General features: G+C 46.4%; 1 protein-coding gene across 1 annotated transcript; it reads left to right on the top strand.

The window, feature by feature from the left end:
* Positions 1–26,558, top strand: SEC31B (SEC31 homolog B, COPII coat complex component; the record flags this gene model as incomplete). The annotated part of the gene is given in 24 exon segments (XM_082855158.1): positions 1–78; positions 422–543; positions 6,501–6,696; positions 6,899–6,994; positions 7,953–8,096; positions 8,453–8,595; positions 9,452–9,551; positions 9,671–9,689; positions 9,692–9,816; positions 10,365–10,499; positions 13,434–13,664; positions 15,832–15,906; positions 16,157–16,260; positions 17,861–18,062; positions 18,777–18,950; positions 19,461–19,622; positions 23,573–23,756; positions 24,178–24,486; positions 24,715–24,773; positions 25,063–25,205; positions 25,508–25,514; positions 25,517–25,624; positions 26,080–26,151; positions 26,379–26,558. Coding segments are annotated over 24 exon segments (3,150 nt in total). The 5' UTR covers positions 1–18.
* Between the last annotated feature and the right edge of the window lie 21 nt (positions 26,559–26,579).

Genomic DNA, 26,579 nt, shown 5'->3' on the forward strand with positions numbered 1-26,579 from the left:
CCACCTACAGGACAGACCATGAAGCTGAAGGAACTTGAGCGGCCAGCTGTCCTGGTGTGGAGCCCAGCTAGCCACTACTGTGGCTAAGGATCCACTGAGTACATAGGTTGAAGGGAAACGTAGTATCCAGGGCTCTTTATTGTGCTTCAGAGAAAGCTTTAGAGTCATGGAAATCTGGGGTTGGCTAGCAGCATATGCAAAGGGATATTAGGAGTTTCTGGTACCTGGGGGCAACCTTGGACTCTGGCTTAAGGCTAAGCACCTCATACTTTCTTGTTTTCTTTGGAACTACCATTTGAAAAAGGGTATATCCAGTCCTCTCCTGTTCCTCCTCTTCTCTACTGCTTAACCATTTATACCCCAAATCCGTGCATATATTGTTGCTCATATGCTGCCTCTTCCTGACTTCTTGTGCCTAGGAACATCTGCCCAGCAGCTAGATGCCTCCTTTAGTACAGATGGCACATTGGAAATCTTTGAGGTTGATTTCAGGGACCCCTCTCTGGACTTGAAATGCAAGGGAGTCCTTTCTCCCTCCAGCAGGTACTATGTCTGAACTTTTGATGGGTATGCAGGGCAGATCCTGATGTAGACCCTGATGGGGAATCCCGGGAGTAGTATGTGCTTCTCAGGGCTCATGAGGAGACAAGTGAGGGGAGAATGGTCTTTTAGTAGGAGAGAAGTTAACTCTGGGTTTATTTTGCAAGAGGATTTTGAAAACACCCACTCCAACCTTTGTGGTCAGCAGCAGCAGCATCATGCAGAATCATGTGATAGAGACGCCTCACAGAAGCCTGGACCCAAAAGTACCTGATCTGTCTCTGAACGCAGAGGAATTGGCTCCTTCCTCCCTTGGCTCTTGTGAACATAACAGCCTTACACAGTATTTCCTTGTCTGCCAGTGGGAGGCAAAAGAATGATCCTCTCCTCATTGCTGTCAGGCACCGACTGGGCACTCATGGATTTCATGGCTCTGGCAGGCTTACAGGGTTGGGTACTAGCATTCACCAAGCACATGTATACATTCCAGGCACTATGCTAGGGGCTCTGTATAGTATCTTATTCATTCCTCAAAATGAGCCTAACCAAAAAATACCATTATTCCCATTTTACATAGGAGAGAACCAAAACTCTGAGAAGCTAGGATTTAAGTCTAGGCCTGTCTTACTCCAAAACCTACCTTCTTTCTATTATTCAACTGTTCTTTTACAGGTTGTGTAAAGATGAGGCTTACAGTCTGAATCAATGATCTCTAAACTTTTGTACAATCAGGAAAAATGTGAATATTCACTGTACTCAAGTATATATTTAGTATAAATAATATACATGCATTACTGTACTACTTTTTAATATTAAAAATATAAATCTTTTTCTTACAGCCCAGAGGATTATCTTGCCCATCCACTTTAGAGATTGCTGGTCTAGAATGCAACTCTCCATCTTCTTGTGCATTTTTTGGTCCATCTGAGTGATTAGATTAAGATATTTAGACAGAAGTACCCTCTTCTTTCTTTTCATGGTTTAACCTAATAATGAAAGTTAGTTTTTGTTCTCCTTTTCTTGAGCTCCTATATCACTTTGTTACAGTATCCCTTATTTTGCAGTTTTTAACATTTCTTTGTATTTCCAGTACCTTTACCTTTTGAAGAGCAGGCCTTGGCGGGTTTACCAGTAATGATGAGATATTCTTAGCCTCTAAGCAAGCATTTCAGAAAGGGCTGCTGAAAGGGGTGAGCTAATTTAATAATGTTTATACTCCTGAAGATAAGAAAAGGGGCAGTGAGCGCAAGGACTCTTTTCTTTGACCAGCCAAGCAGCAGCTTCAGCATAGTAGTGGCTCCTTAGGGCTAGGAGTTCCTAAGAAAGAGGCAATGTCATTGCTTAAGAAACCTTGAAACTGAATCCTGAGATCCATGTATGCAGAGATTTTTGTCTGTTTTATTCACTGCTGTATCTTTAGCTTCTAGAACAGTGCCTGTCATTAGGTGGTTAAAAAATATCTATGGAATAAATGAGTGATATTAGAACCTTCTGGATTACCAAACGGAGCATTCATGTCCACCAGTTCAGTTAGTTATAGTTAGTCTTCAGTTAGTCTTAGTGCCTTAAGAGCTTTTCAAGGGTAACAATCTGTTTGTTTGGCAGCCAAGTTGGTTGAAGGGACACTTTTTGAAATGTTGGTACTGTATTCAGGAATCATGAAGCATCACCTCACACCCTGCTCTACCCTGCAGGAATTTGGGGACTATAACCAAAACAAATAGCTTCCTATTTGTTCCTATTTGGAAAAAGGAAGTTAGCTTCCTGTTTGGAAAAAGGAAGTTAGCTTCCTTTTTCCACCTCTATAATTGTGTCTAAAGATTGAGTCTTATTCTCAAAGACCTAAGGGATTACTTTTGACACAGTTCGGTTGGGGCCTTTCTGAAGAAATCATCTTGGACCCTCCAGGGTTTAAGACACCCACTTCTTTCCGTTCCAGCCTGGGTTAGGTCACTTACTCAAAAGTCAGCATCACAGACAGTTGACCAAGATGATCAGGGTAGACGAAGGGCAACCCATCCTTTGCTTTATGCTTTCCTCTTTTCTGTATCATCTTCTGCTTGGTTTAATGCAAAGCACAGTTGTGTTGGGTTGCTACCTTGGCTAAAACTATGTGACTTTGGGCAAATTGAATTCCATCAGTGCTCTTAGGTTTCCTCACTTATATGTAAAGAAGAGGTTGTACAAGATGACTTCTAAGAATCTACTGAACTCCAAATTTAAGTCTTATCTTCAATCTCTCCTTCCCTTTTTCTAGTTTAGTCTCCTTCCTTTTTTCCTTTTTTTTTAAACAAATGCCTCTCTGTATCTCTTTATTATTAACTAAACATACTCTTCAAAGTCTTCCCCCTTCCATTGCCTGCCCTTTTTACCAGACCCATGCCTCAACCACATTTGAATCCTGAAGATCCCCTTATCCTCAACCCGTGATGTATCAGAGAAATATTATCTATTTAGAAATACCTGACTGAAAGAGAAATGTTCTGAAACACTGGTATGGGTGTGGATAAGGGACAGCCTTAAGCTATAAATAGAGTGAAGAGAGTGTGCGAATTAATGCCCCTGGATGCAATCAGAATCAATATGGATTAGCATGTGCACTGAAGCAAGTGATGTTTGGTTTGTTAGATGAATCTCACTCAAGAAGAAAGCTATCTGGGAGAATAATACATTGTTTATGTATTGACTTTTGAGTTGAGGACGTAGCTGCTGTGGCTGAGTGAGTTCAGGGGTCAGTGGGTGATTTGCTGTACTCTACCTCTGTCTACACTGAGGTTCTAGATCTCTGAGTGGCCACTGTAACCTATGTCTGACCCATCCTCTAGTAACATGGAGAAAGTAGGTGATCTATCTTCCAATACCTTTATCTCAGTTCTAGCTATTTGGGGAGCACTGTGACCCCTCTTTAGGTGCCTTTGTGAGGGACAACACTAAGCAGTAAAAGATCGTTTTGGTACTACTCCTAATTTTCTTGTTTCTAAGACTTGCCTTCTCTCTAGAGACATTAAGATCACAGAGGAGAGAGCATGGGCTTTGTTGTTGGACAGACTTTGGTTCAAATCCCAGCTTTGCCATCTACTGTCCTATCAGACACATTATTTAACTTCTCTGACCCTGTTTTCACTACTGTAAATTTGAGTAACATAGTTGGCATATAGTAGCCTGGTACATACTAGGCATTCAGAAAAGTAGTTCTCCTCTCAGACAGCCATCGCTCCACCCCAGTGTCTTTATTCTCCAGCTTGGAGCACTGCCCTCATCTCTCTGACTTTTAAGGAAACTTGGATTTCCTCAGTTATTTTGGCCAGGATGTGGACAAACTCATATTCACTTTAATCCACTAACATGAGGTTGGGATTTTTCATAAGGAACTTCACTAAGCAAATAAAATCAAAATCCCAAACAAAGAAGTACAGAAATCATGGGAGCAAGAATTTATACAGCACATATTCCTAATCATAAGGTAGCTGAAGCTTGGCCTCAGATGAGCTTAGCTGGTGCGACGTTCTGATCTCACAGGTCTCAGTTTATTCTCTCCAGCCTTGTTTTTCTCTTTTTGCCAGGAGCATAGCCATGAGTTGATTGTTGGGGCTGGTTCCATCTTTATGCATTCAGCTTCTTCCCATTGTTCTATCCTGGTGTGCAGTCTGATGTATCTAGTACAGAGGTTCCTAACCTTGGCAGCTTGTTAGAATCACCTGGGGGGCTCTTATTAGAAATGTAGATTCTGAGGGCCTGTCTCTGGAAATTCTGCTTCACAAGGTCTGGGTGGGAATCGGGAACCTGTATTTTCTTTAGGTGCCATCCCTCATTCTGTGATACCATATGGTCTCCATCATTGCCATCATTATCCTGAGAAGCTCTTTAGCAGAGAATTCCATGTGTATTCTCATGTTTTCAAAGTTCCCACCTTACTATACAAACTCATCTCCCTATACCTTCTACTTAAATCTCTTAGTTCCTATTTACAGGCCAAAGGCCATCTTTTTTGTTTTATAACTTTTTATTTTTAAAATATTCAAACACAGAAAAGTTGCACAATAGTACAATGAACAATCATATACCTTCATTTAGACTCATCAGTTGTTAATGTTTTGTCACATTTGCTCACATGCTTGTGTGCTCTCTCTTTGTTTACACACACGCGCGCGCACACACACGCGCGCGCGCGCGCACACACACACACACACACACACACATATATGACTGTCCATTTGCAGAGCAGAGATGATTGATCAAGTCTCCTTCCTTGCCTGACTCGTCCCAGGTGTTCCCCCTCTCCCAGGTGTTGTCTATCACAGCTATTCGGGCTCCAGTTTCACCCTTACTAGTGAAGTGTTAACAATAGGAATGTACTTTCTGCATGCTTACACAAAGAAAAATCATTTTGTCACACCCTGTATTCTGCATTTCAGCCACTCTAAAGTAACTGGGCCCTCTTCTCCGACCCTTTGGTGACTCCCATGTGGTCTCAGTTACCTTTTACTCTGATTTTATATGTCATGTGCTCTGACCATACCACGGTCACTGCATTCCCATGTGAGTTTCCATGACCATACCTACCTCTGCTTCCTGTGTGACCTATTAGAGGCTTCTCTGGCTAACCTATTGACTTGCCCTCTGCCCATGCTGAGCTCTAGCCCCTGGATGACATGGCAGCCTCTGGAGCCAGCATGGAACACATTCTTCTGTCCTTTTAAGGTCAGTGCAACCTTAGAAAATATAGCCTTTCTGACAGTAGCTTTAGACCCACCGTTTGTTCAGCTCTGCTGTTTTTGTTCAGATGCTGACCTGGTCTGAACTAGTGCTCAGCTCTTCACTTTTGACAGGTTGGCTCTGCTCTAATGACTGGCCAAACAGGTTCCTGCCTGGTCACCCCATTCAATTTCTTTGCTGATTGTTCCCAGGGTGTGGGAACATTTAATTTCAGTTAGAGATCTTACGACATCATTCAATGTGAAATCTGGCTTCTCGGAAGGCTGCAGAAATATCCTTGTCTAGTAGGATAGCCAAGTGAAATGGAGGACAGACCACCTGTGAGCCTTTGGGGATTTCACATGCCTTCCCTAGGGGCTTTGCAGGGGACCCATACTTGTGTGCAGGGAGCCCAGGGTCCATCTCTTTCTTGTTGAAAGATGCTCAGAAAGCCAGAAAAGTGTCCCCCAAACGGTGCATTTATTCTTTGTGCCTCTGTGTCTCTAGGGCTGGCCCACTGAATCCACATGGTAGTTCCAGTGGACTAGACACATGGGAGAGGCATGGGATGGGAAAGTCCTTAGATCTTTTCTCACTTCCAGTTTAAGAGGGAAGAGGGGACAGCAACTGTTGGCCTAAGGATCTTGCTCTAAATAGAAGACAATATTTTATGATGGTTAAGAGCTCAGGCTTTGGCATAAGATGGGCCTAACTTTGAACCTTGACTCTGTCACTTCCTAGATGTCAAATGGGAGTAAAATTACTAACTGTATATCCAGAAGTTTCACAACTTCTCTGTGCCTCAATTGAAAATGGAGTTAATACCTCACGGGGTTGTTGATCAGCTAAAACATGTAAAGCACTTAAGACGTACTAGTGCCTAGTACGTAGGAAGTTATCAAAATAAGTGTTAGTTGTTATTTGAGTTGGGAGGATTAAGAAGTAATTTATTTGAAGTGTTTATCACTGGGTTTATATTAAACCCAATAATGTTAACAAAAACATAAAAAGCACCCCTCCCCCAGCTCCGTGGCAGTGGCCTCCTGGCTTCTAGTGTAACATAGATGGAATATTTTTTCAGCCAAAGGGCAGGAGGACCAGGCAGAGGAGACCTCTGTTCTGTGTCTGGGAAATGAGGGAGACAGGCAGGCCCTGACCAAGGGTGGGGATGCCTGCGTAATGTCAGAGGCTGGCAAAGATGCCCATTCTCTACTTACTGACGTGGACCTTGAGTTGGTGCTGATGCCAGTTCCTCCTCTTTGTAGGTTTCACAAGCTGATCTGGGGGAGCTTTGGCAACGGGCTTCTGGAAGGCTCCGGGGTTATTGCAGGCGGCAGGGATGATGGCATGCTTACTCTATACAATGTGACCCACATCCTGTCTTCGGGAAAGGAGCCTGTGATTACCCAGATACAGAAGCACACGGGGGCTGTCAGAGCCCTTGACTTTAATCCGTTCCAGGTACCACATTTCAGTTAATCAGACACGGCTGACAGATCTGAAGGGAAGTGTTTGCTTGTGACCTGTGGTCTCTAACTCTGAGCCCTTCCCAGGTTGTTGTGGGGGTGGCTTTGGAAGCCCCGCATGTGGGTCTCCTTCCCCCTTTTCTGCTCTCATCTCTTCCTGGGAAGGCGTGTCTCCAAAGGCCTGTTCCTTCATACAGGGCAACCTCCTGGCCTCAGGGGCCAATGATTCAGAAATCTTCATTTGGGATTTGAATAACCTGAGTGTGCCAATGACCCCAGGATCCAAGTCACAGGTGAGGAGCCTTCTGGTGCTGCTGCTTAAGAGTGTGCACCTGATTTTCCCAGGGAGCGTTGAATTATGGAAGCAGCCAGCCCACAGGAGATTTCCGTCTTCACCACTGGAGGGCACTAAAGCTCCACAGACTAACGTGCTGCCTACCAGCCAGATAATAGAGAGTTGGAATCGGGTGGGGACGGGTTGGGGGTGGCTTGTGGTCATTAACTGACCCAGGGGTTTCTGGAAGGCAAATGAAGAAGGGTGAGGGGAGTAAAAGACATTGAGAGAAGGCGTGAACGTACTGTTTATCGTAGTATAGCTTAGGCAAGCTTGGGCCCTGAGCTTAGCTGACCAGGGGCAAGAGTAGGACACCCAGATACACCCTTGTCCTTTTTGTGGGAGGATCAGCGTTGTCTTTGTATCTGGTTCTCCCATGTGGCTGGGGGACTCGTGTGTCTCTGTCTCTGAGTGTACCTATCTTGTCAGTCTGTAACTGGGCCCATCTTTTTCTTCCTCGCTTTTGTTTCTTATGCTTACAGTATCGTGAGGTAAGTTCCGTATGAATTTGATAGCACCTTGTGTCCTAAAAGTATCAATGGCTTTTCTCTCTGCCTCATTCTCTCTGGGGGTCTTGGGTGTCTATATTTCCCTCCCTCCCTCCCTCACCTTTTTCCTCTCCCTCTCTTGTCAGAGACGAGAGGGCTGTTTTAAAATCTTGACTCTATCCTCTCAGGAGCACGTTGGGATAGGAGTAAAACCCAAGTGCATCTGTCCTCTCAGCTTCTACACCAGTTTCCTAAAGCATCCTCTCTGGAAAACTCCCCTCCCAGCTTCCCGAGACTGGCTTGGTTTGGATAGCCCCATGTCTACTCTTGGCCTTTCTCTGGGTGGTTGGGAGCAGTGGAAGAGCAGCTGTCTCTTGGTCCAGGGGTGACAGGTTGTCCTCAACCTGCCCCCCACACATCCTGCCTCAGCAGCCCCCAGAAGACATCAAGGCACTCTCTTGGAACCGTCAGGTTCAACACATTCTGCCTTCTGCTCACCCCAGCGGCAAGGCAGTCGTGTGGGATCTCAGGAAGAATGAGCCTATCATCAAAGTCAGTGATCACAGCAACAGGGTGAGTTGAATACAGGCAGAATATAGGCTCGGGCTCTGCTGTCTCTCTCAGGCCTAGTGTTGGAGCTGCTCTCCCCCAGGCGAGGGTTCTGCTTTCGGCTGTTACACCTGTGAATTCAGCCTCAGCAGGTTTCCATTTGAGAGTGAAAGCTTAGGGAAGCTAAACTGAGCTGATCTGGAGGCTTCTGGTGCTCCTTGCTATGGTCATCACTCATTCCCCGATGGCTGTGGTGTTCCCAGTCACATAGGAGAGACACAAAGCCTACCCTCAGAGAGGTCCCATTTCAGCTGGACAAAAAAGGTTCATAACCAGAAGAGTCAGGTTACATGGCCCATTGGGGTCTGCTTTGTTCACAGATGCACTGCTCAGGCCTGGCCTGGCACCCAGACATGGCCACCCAGTTGGTGCTATGTTCAGAAGATGATCGTCTTCCAGTAATTCATCTGTGGGACTTGTGCTTTGCCTCCTCACCCCTGAAGGTGCTGGAGAGTCACAGCAGGCAGCATCTCAAACCCTATCCACATCCTTGTTGGAGGGGGGGGGCATAAATGACCTGGGTAGAAGGCAATGCATGCTTCACTTTGGCTACCAGACATTCTCCCTGGCTTCAAAGCTATCCCAGTGAACACATAGTTACCCAGTTCTAGTTCCAGGTCCAATCAAGAGGAGTTCCTTTAGACCCAGAGGTTATGGAAAAGAGCCTGAGTTTCCATCTAACTTCCAGAGATGGGAGTGGGGATAGGGTCATGAGAAATACTGGAGCCAATGTTTAGTCCCCCTGGGAGAGTCCCCAAGCTCTGATCTGAGGACAGTACTCATTTCTTTAGGTGATTAGGTTGCCTCCTTCAAGAGTTCTTAATAAGGGAACCTTGGCTCCTGTCTTTTCTGTGAACAGGCCTGCCTCTGAAGCTGTAGCTCTTCGGCCTACAGCAGAGAAAACAGCCCCATAGTCTGTTCTTTCTAACTCAAGGGCCATGCCCCTTGGGGACTTTTGAGCATTAGGTCCTCACTACCCTTCTGGGCTAAAAGCATCCATAGGGATGGGTGCTTGCCTGATTCATGTTGATTCATAATTCCTACCCTACAATCAGGGAAGAGAAGCAGGCCATCCTTCAGTGACCTGCAGGAGGCAGAGTGGTATAGTGCATAGTGCACAGGCTCTGGGATTTGACTTGGGTTCTGGCTGCTTGACTGCTGAAAGTTCCTTAATTTCCTCCAAAGCCTCATTTTCCTCATTTGTAAAATGAAGTCAGACTGCTCATTTTGGGGGGATGAGATTTATCCAGGATACATAAGGCACCCTGCTCACAGTAGGCATTCAGCAAACGTTAGTTCCTCTTTCCTTTCCTTTTTAGGGGGATCCTGTCAGTGTCATGGAGTCAGGCTGACGCTGAGCTACTGCTCAGTAGTGCCAAGGACAACCAGGTCTTGTGCTGGAACCTGGAGAGCAGCGAGGTAGGCTGGCCCTTCTGTGGGCATGCTGGGATGGTAGGGGAGTCCCGGCCGCACCTATGTGTTCTGGGTTTCCTTACCTAAGTCAAGGTTTCCTTAATGCTTGTGTTCCCTCATATTAGGTGGTGTATAAGCTACCCACGCTGATGCGCAGTGGTGCCCTTGGGACGCTCCAGTGTTCTCTGCTGCCTCCTTCGACGGCTGGATCAGTTTATACTCTGTGATGGGTAGGAGCTGGGAGGTCCAGCAGATGAGACAGGCTGACAAGGTTTGAAGGGCTTGGTGGAGAATGCTGGAGGGAAGGGACTGTCTCTGTTTGGCGGGAGAGGGAAGGACATAAGCCTGGGAAGAAGTGGGGACTATTGGAGACTTGGGAGGCCAGAGCCCTGGGTTTGGGAAGGCTGAACCTTTGCTCCAGTGCCCATCTTCCTGGAAGGACGTCAATTCCCGCCCAATATATAGGAGGCCTTTACCTTGACTCTTGCTCTTGGATGTTCCCAGCGGTATTTCGAGGAAATTGGACCTCCATGCTAGGACCCTTCACTGTTTTGGAAGTATGAACTGTCTTTCCTCCCTGCCTCCTATAGATCCGTTTTGTGCCACACTCCACTGTAGACATTGGATGCAGTAGGCTTTCCAAGAGCCTTATTGCATGGGAGTCCCATCCTCACTACCAGTCCCCTGCAATATGAGAGTCCTGCCTTTGTGGGCCAAATTGGGTGTCTCAAGGATCCCTCCCAAAATGGAGTTTGTAGGTAGAGTTCCTGGCTAAGCCACCACTCCACACTGGTGATGCAGGTGTCCTTTTGCCCTCAGATCTCTTCTTCCTTTAGCAAAGTCCAGCATCTCCCACCATTGCAGGTGCCAGAGCAAGTGGCCCAAGCATCATTGATATCTCCCCTGAAAAAAAACCCCAAATGGATGAGAAGGCCAGCAGGTGTCTCATTTGCTGTAAGTGTAGTGTGTGTGTGTGAAGCCTACTGTGTGCCCAGCATGGAGCTGGGTTCTGTAAGAGGTTTATTCTCACTGCCTGTGTCTGAGATCAGGTCCCACTTTACTGCTCAAGCAGAGAGTTGCTGTAGCTTCCCTCTCTACCCCTTTACCCTGCTTGCTGTGCCAGTCCTGTCTAAAAGGAATTGATTGCTTTAGAACTCTCATTTATGGAGAACTGCTTGAGATTCCATCTGATTTTTCTCCACATCTACATACCTGGACTGGTAGTAAGTCCAGGCATAGTTAGAATACAAAAAGAACAGGATGAATACAAAGCAGGAAAGAAAAAAAAAATGTAGATTTCATCCTCTCCCTCCTCTGCTCAAAACCTTTGACCCCCCTGCCATTGCCTTATAGACTCAAGGCCAAATGTACACAGCCCCATTTACCTCCAGTTTTTTTGGGGGGGGGGGTGGGAGCACTGCCCTAAACATCAAGTTTATTGTGCCGTTCTCACATTCCAAACCCAAACCCCACCTCTCCCAGTGGGGGACAGCAGAGGGAAGGCTTTTCACAGTACCTGCAGACCTCCCCATCAACATTCCCCTCTTAACCCTCAGTCCATCTATCTGTGGTCCACTGAGACACAGCTAGGACAAGGGCCGAGGAGAAATGGGAATCTCTCCTTGGGACAACAGGAGCAAGAGGCTAGAGAACTTGATACCCACCACCTCCCATGCCCCAGGAGAACAGAGGTCAGCAAACCTTCCATGCCATCCAGCCCAGGGGAGTGGGGGAGAGGAAGATGATGGTGACTCCAGCACAGCCGGACTTGCTGCTTAGGTGCCAGAGGTGTAGGGAAGAGGCTGGGGCAGCAACACAGGAAAGGCTTTCTCTGCAGATCCAAGAGAGGAAACTATCTTTGGAGCCAGAGAGAAAAGACCTTGGGATACTTTCCTCTTCCCCCAGGTCCTTTGTAGCAGCGGGCAGCTTCTTCACACTGTCTGTTCAGGAGGCCACTTAGTGGCTGGGGGGATGGGCCTTGTGGAACAGTTACAGGACAGGACACTGGAAGTCTTTGAAGGTGTTGTGGGGTGTGGCCACAAGCTCCTAGCTGGAGGACCCCACCTCTGGGGATGTCAGGTAGGAAGTGAACTGCTCTGGCTTCAGCTGAATTTGATGATAGTTCTTGTAGATTGTTTCCATGAGAGCCTTTCTCATGCTGTAGGATGACCAAGGCTGGGGCTCCAGGACCAGGATGCCCCTAGGATGTAGGTGCCAGTAGATCTGGCAAAACACGCACTTCAGCCCCTCGTCTGTCCAGTTGAAACGCACCCACCTGTTGAGGCCGAGGCAGAGCACCACGTCTTATGTGAGCGTTTGGGCCTGCACCAGCTCATCTCGATCCAGCGCAAAGTTACCTGCCCTGGAGAATTCTCTGCTGAACTAAAAAAAAAAGGCACTAAAACAGGCGATGTTGTCCAACTTCCACTTCCCCCAAAATGGCCAAGTCCTGTTCCAGTTTTTATTCCCACCTTATTCTCATGTGTTCGCTCTACTCCAGTTATATATGTCTACTTTCTGTTCAATGAATAACTCAACTCTGCTGCCTCCACCTGTACCTTACCCTTCAGCTTCTCTCCTGAACACTGAATCCTACTGCAGCCTTTCAAGGTCGCTTGCTTAAATACCACCCTCCTCCATGGTGCCCGTCTTTAGCCCCATCAGAGGTGAAGAACTCTGAGGTCAAGGGGCCTGAATTCTTATCATAGCTCTGTCTCTTACCAGCTGGGTAACCTTGGGCAAGTCACTTAACTCAGGACTTCAGTGTTCTTATCTGTAAAACAGGGATAGTAGGACCTGCTGAGCTTCTATTTGTGAATTGACATGAAACTCAAATAAGAATATATGTAAGCACTTTGTAAAACTGTCGAGTATTATACAAATCAAAAGTTAAGATGGTTCTGTTTAGCACAATCTGTAATGTAGATTTTGTGCTGTAAGAGTGGAGAAGAATTCTGGCTGGGAACATTCATTAAGGAGGGGGTAGTAGTGAATGGTTGGGGACTAGAGCAGTAGTTGTCAAGCATGGCTGCAGTTGGAATAACCTGAAGAACTTAAAAAAAATACTGATGCCCAGTACCACCCCCAGAGCTTCTGATTTTTTTGTCTGGGGTACAGCCTGGTGACTTTGGATAGCTCCCCAGGTGGTTTTAATGTGCAGCCAAGGTGAAGAACTGCTGGAGTAAAGGAACTTTCCTGGGCTCTGCTTTTGTTCCAGGTGCTTTATATAAAGTACCTCCTTTGGTGAGAAGGATTCTCAGGTGGGGTTGTTGTGGTGGTTGAAGGCACAGAAGCAGGAATGAACTGGGCACTTTGGAGATGCGGAGTGATCACATGAATGAACAGAGAGAGAGGTGCCGGAGACTCAGGTCTGGCCCTGATTTTGAAAGATTTTGTGCACTCTAGGCAGAGGAGCTTAAGCTCTCTCTGGGGCCTTGTGAAACCAGTACAGGCTCCTGAATGGCAGCAGGGATAGGGTTGTAGTCTAAGGCTTGGAATGGAGGAGGAAAAGACCAGTGCTAGCACTGGGCGTGGGAGACATTGAACAAGAAGAGGGAAGGAAGACTTTGTTGTTGCTCAGCTATTGTGGGTAAAAAGACTGTGATAATTCCAAGGAGTTTAGTCCAGGTGACTGGGAGAAAGGTGGTACCAGGACAGGTGAGGAAAAGATGAGTACCATGTACTGAAGTTTTAAGTTGATGGTGCTGAAAGTGCAGGAGTGGTTTTGGGGTGGGGGCACATTCACTACTGAATTCCTGATCCTATTCTACCCCCGGGAGTTCTCTTATTATTGCTTTCCTATCCTAGGGTCGACCAATAGATAGCCTTCCCTGTGATCCTGACTTGGTGTTAATTTTTGCCTTCACCCTTCTTGTTTTTCCCCAACAGTTTGGGGGGAAGCTGGTTACCTTTGGCCTCCCCAGCACCCCTGCCCATCAGGTGCCACAGCCTTGCCTCCGCCTAGTCTTCATCAGTCAGGTCACCACAGAGCCTGAATTCCTCATGCGGTCAGCTGAGCTGCAGAAGGGCCTGGGATCAGGAAATCTCCTGAATTACTGTCAGAACAAGATCCAGCAAGCATCACTGCAAAGCGAAAAGATGCTCTGGCAGTTCCTGAAAGTAGGAAGCCTGAAGGCTGGCTGCTCAGAAGTGTTTCTCCAAAGCCGGGCACCCCAGCCTCTGTCAACAACCACCACGTGGCCCAGATTACAGAGGCCCTAACCGCTGGGATTTTTCCTACATGGCACCCACCCCGGGCACAAAGTCTTCACCCTTTCCCCGAGGCTCAGAGACCATTCATGGCTATAGAGGAATTGAGGAGTACAAGCAGCATTTGCCTTTTTCCTACTGTTGCTGATGTCCTGGCTACTTTACCAGAGCCAAGATGAAGGCTTTCACAGTGCCATGCCACAGGGCAGTTAAGGTGATGGGAATGGAGAAGAAAGAAAGGGAAAGGAAGGGAAGAGGATCAGCTGGAAGGCTTTGAGTTGTTTCAGGTAACCCAAGGCAAGTCATTGTGGTGGGACTCAGGGCTCAAGTCCCACTCTACTCTGGAGGCATGGTTTCAGTTGCAGCGTCAGTTTAATTTCAGGTTGCTTATGACACCATGATGAGTGCTTTATGTGTCAAAGGAAGTGAGCATGTGAGAGGAGAGAGCTGAAGAAAGAAAGAAATAACTGGACAGGCAGTGAGAGGATTAGTCATATCTTTGGGATTATAGAGTAGAATGCAAAAAGAAGGACAGGGCCTGTCCTGGGGGGTCTGAGAAGAACTTGGAGTCTGTGCTTCAGATATACTAGAACGTTTTGCTTTGTTTTGTTTTTGCGGTACGCGGGCCTCTCACTGTTGTGGCCTCTCCCGTTGCGGAGCACAGGTTCCGGACGCACAGGCTCAGCGGCCATGGCTCACGGGCCCAGCCACTCCGCGGCATGTGGGATCTTCCCGGACCGGGGCACGAACCCGCGTCCCCTGCATCGGCAGGCGGACTCTCAACCACTGCGCCACCAGGGAAGCCCTATACTAGAACTTTATGAAGGTCGATACCAGGAATCTGAGGAGAAAAGTATCTGAGGAAGATCATCAACCGTAGAATGAAGCTAGAAAGAGATGTGGGAAGAAAATAGTAAGAAATAATGCTATTGTTATAAGCAGGATACAGGTAGTAGCTCCAGGAATGGTGGGGTGGGAAAGAGTAGAGGGAATAATTGGGAGTTCAGCATTTACTCTGCTGAACAAAGGAGGCATTGGTGCCCATAGGACAGAGGGGAGTCTGATTTAAAAGCTATGCAAGAGCTGTTCATGATGATGGTCCTGAAGCTGAGTATGGATGAACATTTCCAGGAGAAGAAGATAGAAGAAGAAGGGGGCCCTGAGAGACTATGAGAAAGATCATAGTAAGAATTCATGGTTCAGTGTGGGATAAATGAAGGGCCCAGGCCAGCTAACCCATTAGGGTAGGGCTTCAGGAAGCCTTGGCCCTTAGTATCTGGAACACTGAGTGGGTAAGCTGACTTCGTTTACTATATCCATGCAACTTCCACTTAGGAGTCTTCTCACCTAGCCGTTTAGACTCATAAGACTCCTGAAGGCTCACTTGGCATCAGTCTCCTCAGAAGGATAGGGGACAGGAACCACAGCTTGTCAGCAGGGCAGCATCAGGGAGCATCAGGTGGTTCTCTTCTGTGGGAGTCCTTGTTACAGTCCATGAGGCAGCTTAGAGTTCGCTCCTTCAGCTCCCCAGGTGCAAGAAGATGAGATATACATCAGGCTGGTGCGCTAGCTGCCCTGGCTTGGAAGCTCCAGGCCCACAAGAGCTAATATCTCTTGTACAAACTCCAAAAGCATAGCTTCTAGGGTCCCTGCAAGGGATCTGTTTAGTACAGGAGTCCTTGCTATCAGGGAAGCCCGTAGCATGGTGTCCACATCAATTATTTATAGTTTACATAGTTCTGGTCCAGATGCAATTTACCAGTCATAAGCTGTGTTGCCTAGAAACATAGCTGACATTTTACTCTTATCAGGTTACCAGGGCAATAGATCTAGGAAGTCAACTGAAGGTCCAGTTCTCATTGCAGAAGGGGGAAAGGGTTTGTTAACACATCTGCCCACACCCCAACAGGAATCAAGTCTGGGGAGAAATAGGGAGAGATGGTGTTGGCCTCAGTGAGCACTTGTGGTAGTACAAAGAACTACATTTGAGGGTACACTGGCACAGATGTCCAGCTGGTGCAGGAGAGCGTCTTTCATATTCATTTAATGGAGACTTCTATGTTCTGTGGCTCCTTAGGTGACCTTAGAGAAGGACTCCAGAATGAAATTCCTAAAACTATTAGGACACAATAAAGATGAACTTCAGAAGAAGGTAAGCTGCTTTCACATCAGAAACGTGCTTGATGCAGAAAAGAGAATCCTGCCAGTGGAAACCGTCTCAGAATACCTCTTCCATTAATACATATACGAGCATTTTACCTCCTGAAGGTAGTCTCTTTCCCAGGAAAATACCTCAAGGATCTTAGCGAGTCCAGTTGGTGGGGTAGGGAGGTGGGAAGAAAGCATAATGCTTATTTGACCTCATGCTGGGAAGAGTGGTACTCATAAGTCTCTCCCTCCAGGTGGCCACATGGTTGAAGAGTGATTTGGGGCTGGGTGAGAGCCCTCAGCCCAAGGGAGTTGACCTCAACAGTAACAGACAACAGGCCTTTTGCATCCAGGTGCGGTAGGAGCACAGCCAGCCTAACCTAGGGTAGCATAGAAGATCTGCCTTTAGGGTATCTTCCCCTTCCTAGCCCTAAGCTTTGCTCTCAGTAAGTGCTCAGCTTCTGTGGAAGTCTTCAAACTCCTCATTCATTTAAAACCAGAGTGAGACACAGAGACCTAAGCTTTTAGGCTAGGGGTAGAGTTGTGTTTTAACCATGAAGTAGAGCACTTCCCAAACCATACCTGGTTATTCTTTTAGCTTTACCCATTAAGGGCCAACTTTTTTTTTTAATTGAAATATAGTTGATTTACAATGTTGTGTTAATTTCTGCTGTATAGCAAAGTGATTCATATATACATACATTCTTTTTTATATTCTTCCCCAGTATGGTTTATTACAGGATACTGAATATAGTTCCCCGTGCTATACAGTAGGACCTTGTTGTTTATCCATTCTATATGTACTAGTTTGCATCAGCTAATCCCAAACTCCCACCCCATCCCTCCCCCACCCCCTCCTCCTTGGCAACCACAAGTCTGTTCTCTATGTCTGTGAGTCTGTTTCTGTTTTGTATTGATAGATAAGTTCATTTGTGTCATATTTTAGATTCCACATATAAGTGATATCATATGGTATTTGTCTTTCTCTTTCTGACTTCACTTAGTATGATCATTTCTAGGTCCATCCATGTTACTGCAAATGGCATTATTTCATTTTTTATGGCTGAGTAGTATTCCACTGTATATCTGTACCACATCTTCTTTTTTTTTTTTTGCGGTACGTGGGCCTCTCACTGTTGTGGCCCCTCCCATTGCGGAGCACAGGCTCTGGACGCGCAGGCTCAGCGGCCATGGCTCACGGGCCCAGCCGCTCCACGGCATGTGGGATCTTCCCGGACCAGGGCACGAACCCGCGTCCCCTGCATTGGCAGGCGGACTCTCAACCACTGCGCCACCAGGGAAGCCCATGTACCACATCTTCTTTATCCATTCATCTGTGGGTGGACATTTAGGTTGTTTCCACGTCTTGGCTATTGTGAGTAGTGCTGCTAGGAACGTTGGGGTGCATGCATCTTTTTGAATTATAGTTTTGTCTGGATATATGCCCAGGAGTGCAATTGCTGGATCATATGGCAACTCTATTTTTAGTTTTTTGAGGAACCTCCATACTGTTTTCCACAGTGGCTGCACCAGCTTACATTCCCACCAACAGTGTAGGAGGGTTCCCTTTTCTCCACACCCTCTCCAGCATTTGTTATTTGTAGACTTTTTCTTAAAATAAATTTATTTATTTTATTTATTTATTTGTGGCTGTGTTGGGTCTTTGTTGCGGCGCACGGGCTTTCTCTAGTTGCAGCGAGCGGGGACTACTCCCATACTGAGGGAGGAGACAGAGGAGCGGCCTGAACTCTGGGAGGTCAAGCCATGTTGTCAGGGACTAGAGTGCATCCCTCTACGTTTCGTAGAGGGCATTTATGGTCCTCTTTTGCTTTTTCTTGTCACATCTCAGTGCAAGAGCTTTGCCCTTCACTGCAGAGCAGGATTAACCTCACTGTTGTCTTAAAGCCACTGAGGCTACTTGTTCCATAGCTCATGGTCCCCCACCTGTTTTCAAACAGGAGGAGGAGGAGCACAGGGAATCTGTGCCATTTAAGAAGTTTCTGTCTCTCTACAGACATGCTGGGAACTCACATGGAGCAGGAGGGTGGCAGGGCACTAACTTCTGAAGCCAGACTCTGTTACGTGTGCTCAGGAAGTGTGGAGCGGCTGGTGGAGTGCTGGGCAAAATGCCCCCGGGCTTCATCCCCCATGGCTCTACAGGTACCCCTTCTCTGCAGGGCCCTGGTCCCCCACATCAGGCCTTTAGGAGGGGCTGAGCAGTGGAGATTGCAGGGACATCAGAGGTGAGTCTTTTGACTAACCAGGCTGGAATCAGGGTATTAGGGAAGAGATTAGGGCCCCTAAAGTCTGGGACCTTTTCCATGGGTAAGCTATCATCTTCCTTCTTTCTCAGTCAAGGGGGACTGAGCAGCAGCTGCTTAGATATTAACCGTCATAATTTTTTCCCACTTCAGGTTTGGGTGTATAAGTTTACATGATATTTGAGTAATTGTGAGCTTGGGCCTTCTATTAGCTTCTGTGAAAAGTCCTGTATCTAAATTGTACCAGATACTCTGTGGGTACCCAGAGAAGGTGGGGGTCACAGACTTATGCGGAGACAAAGTCACACATGAAATAAGAGTATAACAGAATCTGAAGTTGATGATGTATTAGCATAAAAGATAAAAAATCCAAAAAGAAGTGGCAGAAATGTATAAGAGTGTAAGTCTCAAACGGCTTGGGAAGTGAAGCCAAGTGGCCCTTCTCTGACTGTCATATCTCTTATATATCATATATCATCACCTGCTACCTGCACCTGGCTATGGCCAGGTGCCCTCATACCCATAGCAGGGAAGTCCTTGGTTGAGCTGCCTGGGCTTGGAGAGCAGGATGTGCTTTGAAGAGGGCTGACTGCCCTTATCCTTGTCCCTATAGGACCTGATGGAGAAGGTGATGGTCCCTAACAGGAGCTTGAAGCTACTGCGGGGTGCTGATGGGGTGAGCCCAGGCCCTGCCACAACCTACAGAATCGCTCAGTATGCCAACCTCCTGGCAGCCCAGGGCAGCCTGGTCGCTGCCATGAGCTACCTACCCAGTGACAGTGCTCAGGTGAGTGGGGGCATGTGGAGAGAGCATACCGTTTCATTCAGTCATCTAACACTGGCTGAGCACTTCGATGTTCCAGGCGCTATGCTAAATGCTGAGGCTCCCAGGATAAATAAGATCTAGTCCCTCAGGAGGTTCACAGTCTCTTGGGGGAAAGTCAGATGTCAATAATTTATCCTGCTATAACAGAAGCTTATACTAAGCACTGTGGGACTTCACAGGCAAGGGGCTGGCTTTGTCTGGAGAAGTCAAAGAAGGCTTCCCAGTGGTTAAAACATTTGAGCTGGACCTTCAAAGAGAAATAGCTTACCAGAAGATGTCAGGCATTCTAGACAGAAAGAACAGCGAGAAGGAAGGCTTGGCAGGAATTAGAGACCTTTTGAGTCCTCTAAGGTGGCTGAAATGTAGAGGGTCGGCTGAAGTTTGAATGCTATGAGGTCAGGCTTGTAAGAGGGGTTGTTTGCTTGTTTTAACTTCACTTAACACAGTTCTTCATGATTATAACTTTTATAGCCACCAATTCAGCAGCTGAGAGATTGGCTTTTTCATGCCCAGGGTTCTGGTGTCTTGGGCCAGCAGTCTCCCCCTTTCCCCTTTCCCCGGGTTATTGTGGGAGCTGCTCCCCACTCTCAAGAGACATCATCTCCCAGACTGGGATTCCAGTCTTCTCACCAGGTAAGATCTTGCTTGTTCATTCATTCAAAAATACCTGTTAAGTGTCTACCAAGTGCCAGGCATGATTTTATAATATATTTATAATATAATATAATATATTTATAATATATTAGTGAAAAAAATGATGAAAATTCCTGTCTTCATAAAGTGTAGATTCAGTTATTTTTTCTAACAACTATTTATTGAACAACTACTAGGCACGTAGAACAGAAAGGTACACAAACCATGATCCTCGCCCTTAATTAGCTCATAGTCTAGTCTAGGAAAGATAGGTAAAAATTAACTACAGTAAAATTCATAAATACCATGATTGGGATATGATTAAAGATTAAAGAGCCATGAGATCACACAGAAGAAAGCAATTTACTGGGGGATGGGGGAAGTTCAGGGAATGTTTCAGAACGAGTATGATGTTTGATCTGAGTCTTGAAGGTTAAAAGTTATTTAGGCAAAAGAAGAGGTAAGGAAGGCTATTTCAGGCAGAGGGAATGGCATCTACAAAGGCAGTGAAGGGAAAGTAAGCAGAGCCCATTTGAGGAATGACTAACATTTTAATGGGGCTACAAAACAGGTGTTTGTGGCAGTGGACTGAGTTAGATGAAGCTGGGGTAACAAGTGGTAGTTAGATCAGGAGAGACCTGGCATTCTGTGTTCAAGAGTTTAGACTTGAGGGACTTCCCTGGTGGCGCAGTGGTTAAGAATCCTCCTGCCAATGCAGGTGACACGGGTTCAAGCCCTGGTCCGGGAAGATCCTACATGCCACAGAGCAACTAAGCCCGTGCGCCACAACTACTGAGCCCACGTGCCACAACTGCTGAAGCCCACGCACCTAGAGCGCGTGCTCTGCAACAAGAGAAGCCACTGCAGTGAGAAGCCCATGCACTGCAATGAAGAGTAGCCCCCGGGCTCTCCGCAACTAGAGAAAGCCGGCAGCGCAGCAACGAAGACCTGACACAGCCATTAATTAGTTAATTAAAGAAAGAGTTTAGACTTGACCCTGAAGGCAGGCAGGAGCTATTGAATGGTCTTATGCAGGGGAAGGACTAGCTATGTGTCTAGGAAGGGCAAGGCTAGAGGTGGTTAGGAAGCTATAGCAAGAGATAGTGAGGGAATGAAAGACCTGAAACTAGAGAGTGAGGTTGGATTTGAGATATTTAGTAGGTAGAATTGACAGAAACTGGTGATGGTTAAGAGGAGTGTGCTAAATGGGGGGACTGACCACAGTGCCCAGATGGATAGGATGCTGTTAATTTATGAGACCAGGAGCCTACTAGAGGGGAATAAAATCCAGGGAGATTGTAGATAAAGGTATCAGGTAGAAAAGTTCTGATGATTCATCCTGTCCCACCTTTAATTCCCACCCTAATTTTCTTTCCTCCCTCACCTTCCCCCTCCCTCCTCCTCCTCCTCCTTTCCTACTTGCTGGCTCTCTCTCCCTCCCTCCCCTCTCCCTTTCCTCTCACTCTCTCTTTTCTATAATTACAGATTCACAGGAAGATACAATGAAATGTATTGGGAAGTCTCATACATCCCAAGCCCACCACATCCCATGCCAGTGTCCCACACAACCACAATACAATATCAAGACTGAGATATTGACATTAGTATAATCCACAGATTCAGATTTCACTGGTTTTACATGTATTCATTTGTGTGTGTGGTGTGGGTAACCATGTAAGAATTTTACTTTTCATCTTTTTAACAGAGTCCTTCACAGAGCAAAAAAATTTAATTTTATAAGGGCCAGTTTATGAAATTTTCCTTCTTTGGATCATGCTTTTCATGTCAAGTCTAAGAGCTCTTAGCCTAGTCCAAGGTCCCCCAAATTTACTACTGTGTTTTTTCTAGAAGTTTCATAGTTTTATGTTTTACATTTAAGTCCATGTTCCACTTTGAGTTAATTTTTGTGCAAGTGTGAAGTTTGGGTCAGGTTTCTTTTTTTTTTGCCAATGGATGTCCAGAATCATTTATTGAAAAGGCTGTTCCTCTTCCATTGAATTGATTTTGCTCCTTTGTCAAAAATTAGTCAGACATATTCGTATGGACTTATTTCTCAGTTCCCTGTTCTGTTCCACTGATCTGTGTGTCTGTCCTTCTGCCAGTACCACTCTGTCTTGATTACTACCTCTATATCAGTAAGTCTTGACATGGGGAATAGTAATTCCTCCTACTTTATTTTTCTGTTTCAAAATTGCTTTGGATATTCTAGGACCGTGTTCTTTTCAAATAAATTTTAGAGTAAGTTTGCCTATATCTAAAAAGAAACTTGCAGAAATGGACAGGAATTGCATTAAAACTATAGATTAATGTAGGGATAGTTGACATCTTTACTATAATTGAGTCTTCCCGTACATGAACATGGTATGTCTCTCCAATACTGTCTCCATCAGCACTTTATAATTTTCATCATACAGCTCCTGACATGTTTTGTTCATTTCAAACATAAGTATTTAATTTTCTCTTGAACAATTTGAAATCAAATGGTATTGCATTTTTAATTTTGGTTTCCACTTGTTTATTGTCAGTGTATAGAAATGTAATTGGTTTTTATGTGTTAATCTTGTATCACGTGACTTTTCAATGCTCATAAATGAGATTCCTGAACTCATTTATTTGCTTTAGGAGTGTGTTGTGGATTCCTTGGGAATTTCTATGTAGATAGTTATGTCATCTGTGAATAGAGACAGTTTTATTTCTTTTTTTCCAAATTGTATGCCTGTAATTTCTCTTGCGTTATTGTAGTACTAAAATAAGAATGGTGAGTGTGAACACCCTAACCTTGTTTCCAGTCTTAGAGGGAAAACATTCAGTCTTTCACCACTAAATATGACGGTAGCTCTAGGTTTTTTGTAGATGCTCTTTATGAGGCTAAGGAAGTTTTTCCGTCTATTCCTGGGGTACTGAATCATGAATCAGTGTTGAACTTTGTCAGATGTTTTTTCTGCATCATTTTATATGATCAAATGATTTTCCTTCTTTAACCTGTTGATATGGTGGATTACATTGATTGATTTTTAAATATATCATGATATACATTGCATGACCTGGGGTAAATCTCATTTGGTTGTGGTATATTATTTTTATATACATTGTTGGATTTGATTTGCTAAAATTTTGCTGAGGATTTTTGTGTCTAAGTTTATGAGAAATATTGGTCTGTAGTTTTATTTTGTAGTGTTGGTATCAGGGTAGTACTGACCTCATAAAGTGAGTTAGGAAATGTTCCTTCTTCTATATTCTGGAAGAGGTTATGTAAACTTTGTGTTAATTCTCTGAATGTTTGGTAAAATTCTCCAGTGAAGCTATCTAGGCCTCGAGACTTTTTTTGGTGGGGGGGGGGGGGAGCTTTTTAATTACAAATTTAATTCCTGTATTAGTTATAGAAATATTCAGGTTTTCTATTTAATTTTGGCTGAGTTTTGGTTCTTGAGGAATTTGTCCGTTTTTTCTAAGTTGTCAAGTTTATGAATGTAAAGTTATTTGTAGTATTCCTTATTATCTCTTTAATGGCTTCAGGGTCTGTTGTAATGTTCCCTGCTTCATCCTTGATCTTGATGAATTGTGTCTTCTCTCTTTATCTTTGTCAGTCTTTATAAAGGTTTATCAGTTTTGTTGATTTTTTTTTATTTTTTTTATTTTTTGTGGTACGCCGGCCTCCCACTGTTGTGGCCTCTCCCGTTGCGGAGCACAGGCTCCGGATGCACAGGCTCAGCGGCCATGGCTCACGGGCCTAGCCGCTCCGCGGCATGTGGGATCTTCCCAGACTGGGGCACGAACCCGTGTCCCCTGCATCGGCAGGTGGACTCTCAACCACTGCGCCACCAGGGAAGCCCTTGTTGGTTTTTTTTAAGAATTAGTATTTTGTTTCATTTTCTTTGTTGTTTTTCTGTTTTCAGTTACTTACCTTTCTTTTCCTTTCCAAGTGCTGACCCTTTTTTCTCTTCCATCAGGTTCCATCTCCATCTCCATCTCCAAGGCCAAGGATTTTTACACCTCCGTCATCACTTGTGATGCCCTTGACACCTTCCAGTCCTAGCCCTTATCAGGGCTCCAGAATGCAGAATACAAGTGACTACAGGCCGTCTGGGTTCCAGGAAGCCCAGTCTTTGCCTGTGGTCCCTGGGGTAAGGCCTGGTGAGTGACTGAGTGGAGACCTGTCTAGGCAGAGCACAGAGGAAAACATCTGGCATGGCCAGAATGGATTTGGGAGGCAGTATGTCTATCTAGTGAGAGGAGCTTAGAGTTTGAAGTCTGAATTCTCAGTACTGTCAGTTACTGGCTTTGTACCTGGGGGCAATATACCTAGCCACTTTGTTTCTTTTGAAAATTGAGAGTGGTTGTTATGTTGGTCATTTCAACCCCACAGGATTGTTCTGAGGGTCAAATAAGGAATATAGTTAAAAGTACTTTGTGAATGGTAGATCTCCACACACATGTATTAGTTATTTATTATTATTATCTTTTTTTAATTGCTGCTTTATTCCTCTCTGATGTGCTCTGAGTCTCTCCCAAATTGAAATTTGGTGGCAAATGACCTGTTTCTATCCCATTTCAGCTTTATCTCAGCCGCGGCTGTCAGGAGGGCAAAGGGTGCAAGCTCCTAACCCCGTGGGATTCCCTGGAACATGGCCTCTTCCTGGTCCACCCACGGCACCCCCAGACATTATGCAGGCTGGTTCTGCCTCCCTGCCTGAGACTCCTCGATGGCTCCCTCTGCTTCCTGTGAGAGCACCAGGCTTCAACCCTATGAGCTCCCAGCTGCCAGCCCCTCCTGTCACCTTCTCTGCAGCACACCCTCCAGGAGGGCCAGGTGCTCCATGCGCCGATACCTTCCCAACCACTGGCATCTTGACTCCTCAGCCAGGTCAGTCTTCTCCCATGGCCTCCCTCTCCTCCCCTCCCCACTACCACCTTGGGAGTCTCTTTCCTCAAGCCAATGAACTGGGGTTGGAGAATGTCAACTCAGAGTGTGGCTGGTCTGTGGAGGGAGGTGTGGCAGACTCCAACTAAAATAATTTTCCTGGTCTTCAGACCAAAAATTACAGTGTTTTTGATCATGCCCCTAAAATACCTCTATATTTATACTAGTCAGGACCTCAAGATTCCTTGGAAAATGCTCCAGTGCCCGGGGGAAACCTCCAGAGGAAAGAGGTCAACACATCTCCCCCCCACTCAACCCCTTATACATTCACCGACGTCCCACACTCTAGTTCCGTACAGAAAGCAGCCTGGTCCTTCCCGTTCTGCTTTCCCCACTCACTCTTCTCCCCTCAGCTCCCTCCTCTTTCCTTCTTATACACATTCACCATCTTCTCACTTCCAGGTTCCCCACGCACTATTCTGTGCCCTCGTTCATTCATAATTTCTGCCACTCCCTCAAAGTAGGGCCGAAGGAGTCTTTCAGCTTAGACTCATGTGCCTTTCTTTTCTCTCTCTTTAGTTGCCAGAGACATTCATGCCCCCAGCACCAATTACTGCTCCAGTTATGTGCCTCACCCCTGAGCCACGAGGGGTCCTTTCCTCACAGCCTGCTGTCCCCAGTGTGAGTCATGCTCCCCCTGGAGCCCCAGGAGAACTTAGCCTGTAGGTGACAGGAATGATGTGTTTCCCTCCTCTTGGAAACCTTCTTTTCTTGGGTATAGAAAAGCAGGGAGCATGGTAGATGGCTTCATTCCTCAAGTTGGAGGCAGACTGTGAGCTGAAGGAGATGGGGTGGGGGGCAGATAACAAGTGTCTCTACTGCAGACAAGGGAGGATGCCCCTCCTCAGCTCTGCTCTGCTCTAGTGGGAGCAGTGTGACCCCCAAGTCACTGAGGACTAGTCCTGAGGGGAGCCATGAGCAGGACAGCTTGCCTCTCTCTCCTGTGTCCCTGCTCCCTCCTCAGCAACTTTAGCGGCCACCTGCGAAGATGGACAGGAAGGAGCTGCCCCCTGAACATCAGTCCTTGAATATCAGCTTTGAGGCGCTTCTGCAGCGCTGCTCCCTGTCTGCCACTGACATAGTGAGTCTGAACCTTCCCCATGATGCTCCCCTCCTACCCTAGCTGGTCCCAGGACCCCTTAGCTGTAGACCAGTTCCTTGTGTGACTCTTCTTACTGTCCCTGGACATGCTGCCTGTGTCTTATACTTGTTTGATGTCCATGTGGAGTTGGGGAGGACTTGTCTGGTATGGAGGTTATCTCCTTGGCAGCAAGACCAAACAGCACTGAGACTTAGCGCTTGGAAAGGCCGCAGGGAGTACTGCAAGGAGGGTGAGACCAGGAGTGAGGAGACCTGCCATTCATTCCTGGCTGCGTCAGCTTGAGCGAGTCACTTGGCCTCTTCAGGTCTCCTTTTTGTCCTCCGTGAAATGAAAGAGCATTAAGCCATTCTAGCTCTAAGGTACCGTGATTCTTTATGGTTCTGTGTAGTGTTAGGCATAGTAGCTGGAATCAGAATCCATTTCCCTCCCTGCAGAAGACAAAACGGAAGCTGGATGAAGCAGCCCAGCGTCTAGAATGTCTATATGAGAAGCTCTGCGAAGAGACAGTAAGTACAGGCAGTGGTGCTCCTCTGCCTCCCACTCTTCCACCTTCACCCATGGCCAAAGGGTGTCCAGTGTCCCTTCCTATGGGCCTCACGACCCTGGGTTCCTTACAGAGTATAGACATCTTGCCTGGACTGGGCTCTAGAACTTAAGTCCTCTCTTCTCCCTTCCATGCCTCCAGGGTGGGGGCGGGGTTGGGCTTACTGACTGCGTGCTAATCCTTCCACAGCTCTCGCCTCCTGTCCTGGCTGGGCTCCACGAGGTTGCCCAATGTGTGGACGCAGGACGCTTTGAGCGGGGCCTCTCTGTGCATGCTCAGGTGGTGATCTGCAGCAGCTTCAGCGAGGTCTCCAGCTTCATGCCTGTCCTGAAGTCCGTCCTCACCATCGCTTATAAGCTACACATCTAGACCAGGCAGCTCCTCTTGCCA

The sequence above is a fragment of the Leucopleurus acutus genome, assembly GCF_964270905.1.
Source record: "Leucopleurus acutus genome assembly, chromosome: 14".
Taxonomy (NCBI): domain Eukaryota; kingdom Metazoa; phylum Chordata; class Mammalia; order Artiodactyla; family Delphinidae; genus Leucopleurus; species Leucopleurus acutus.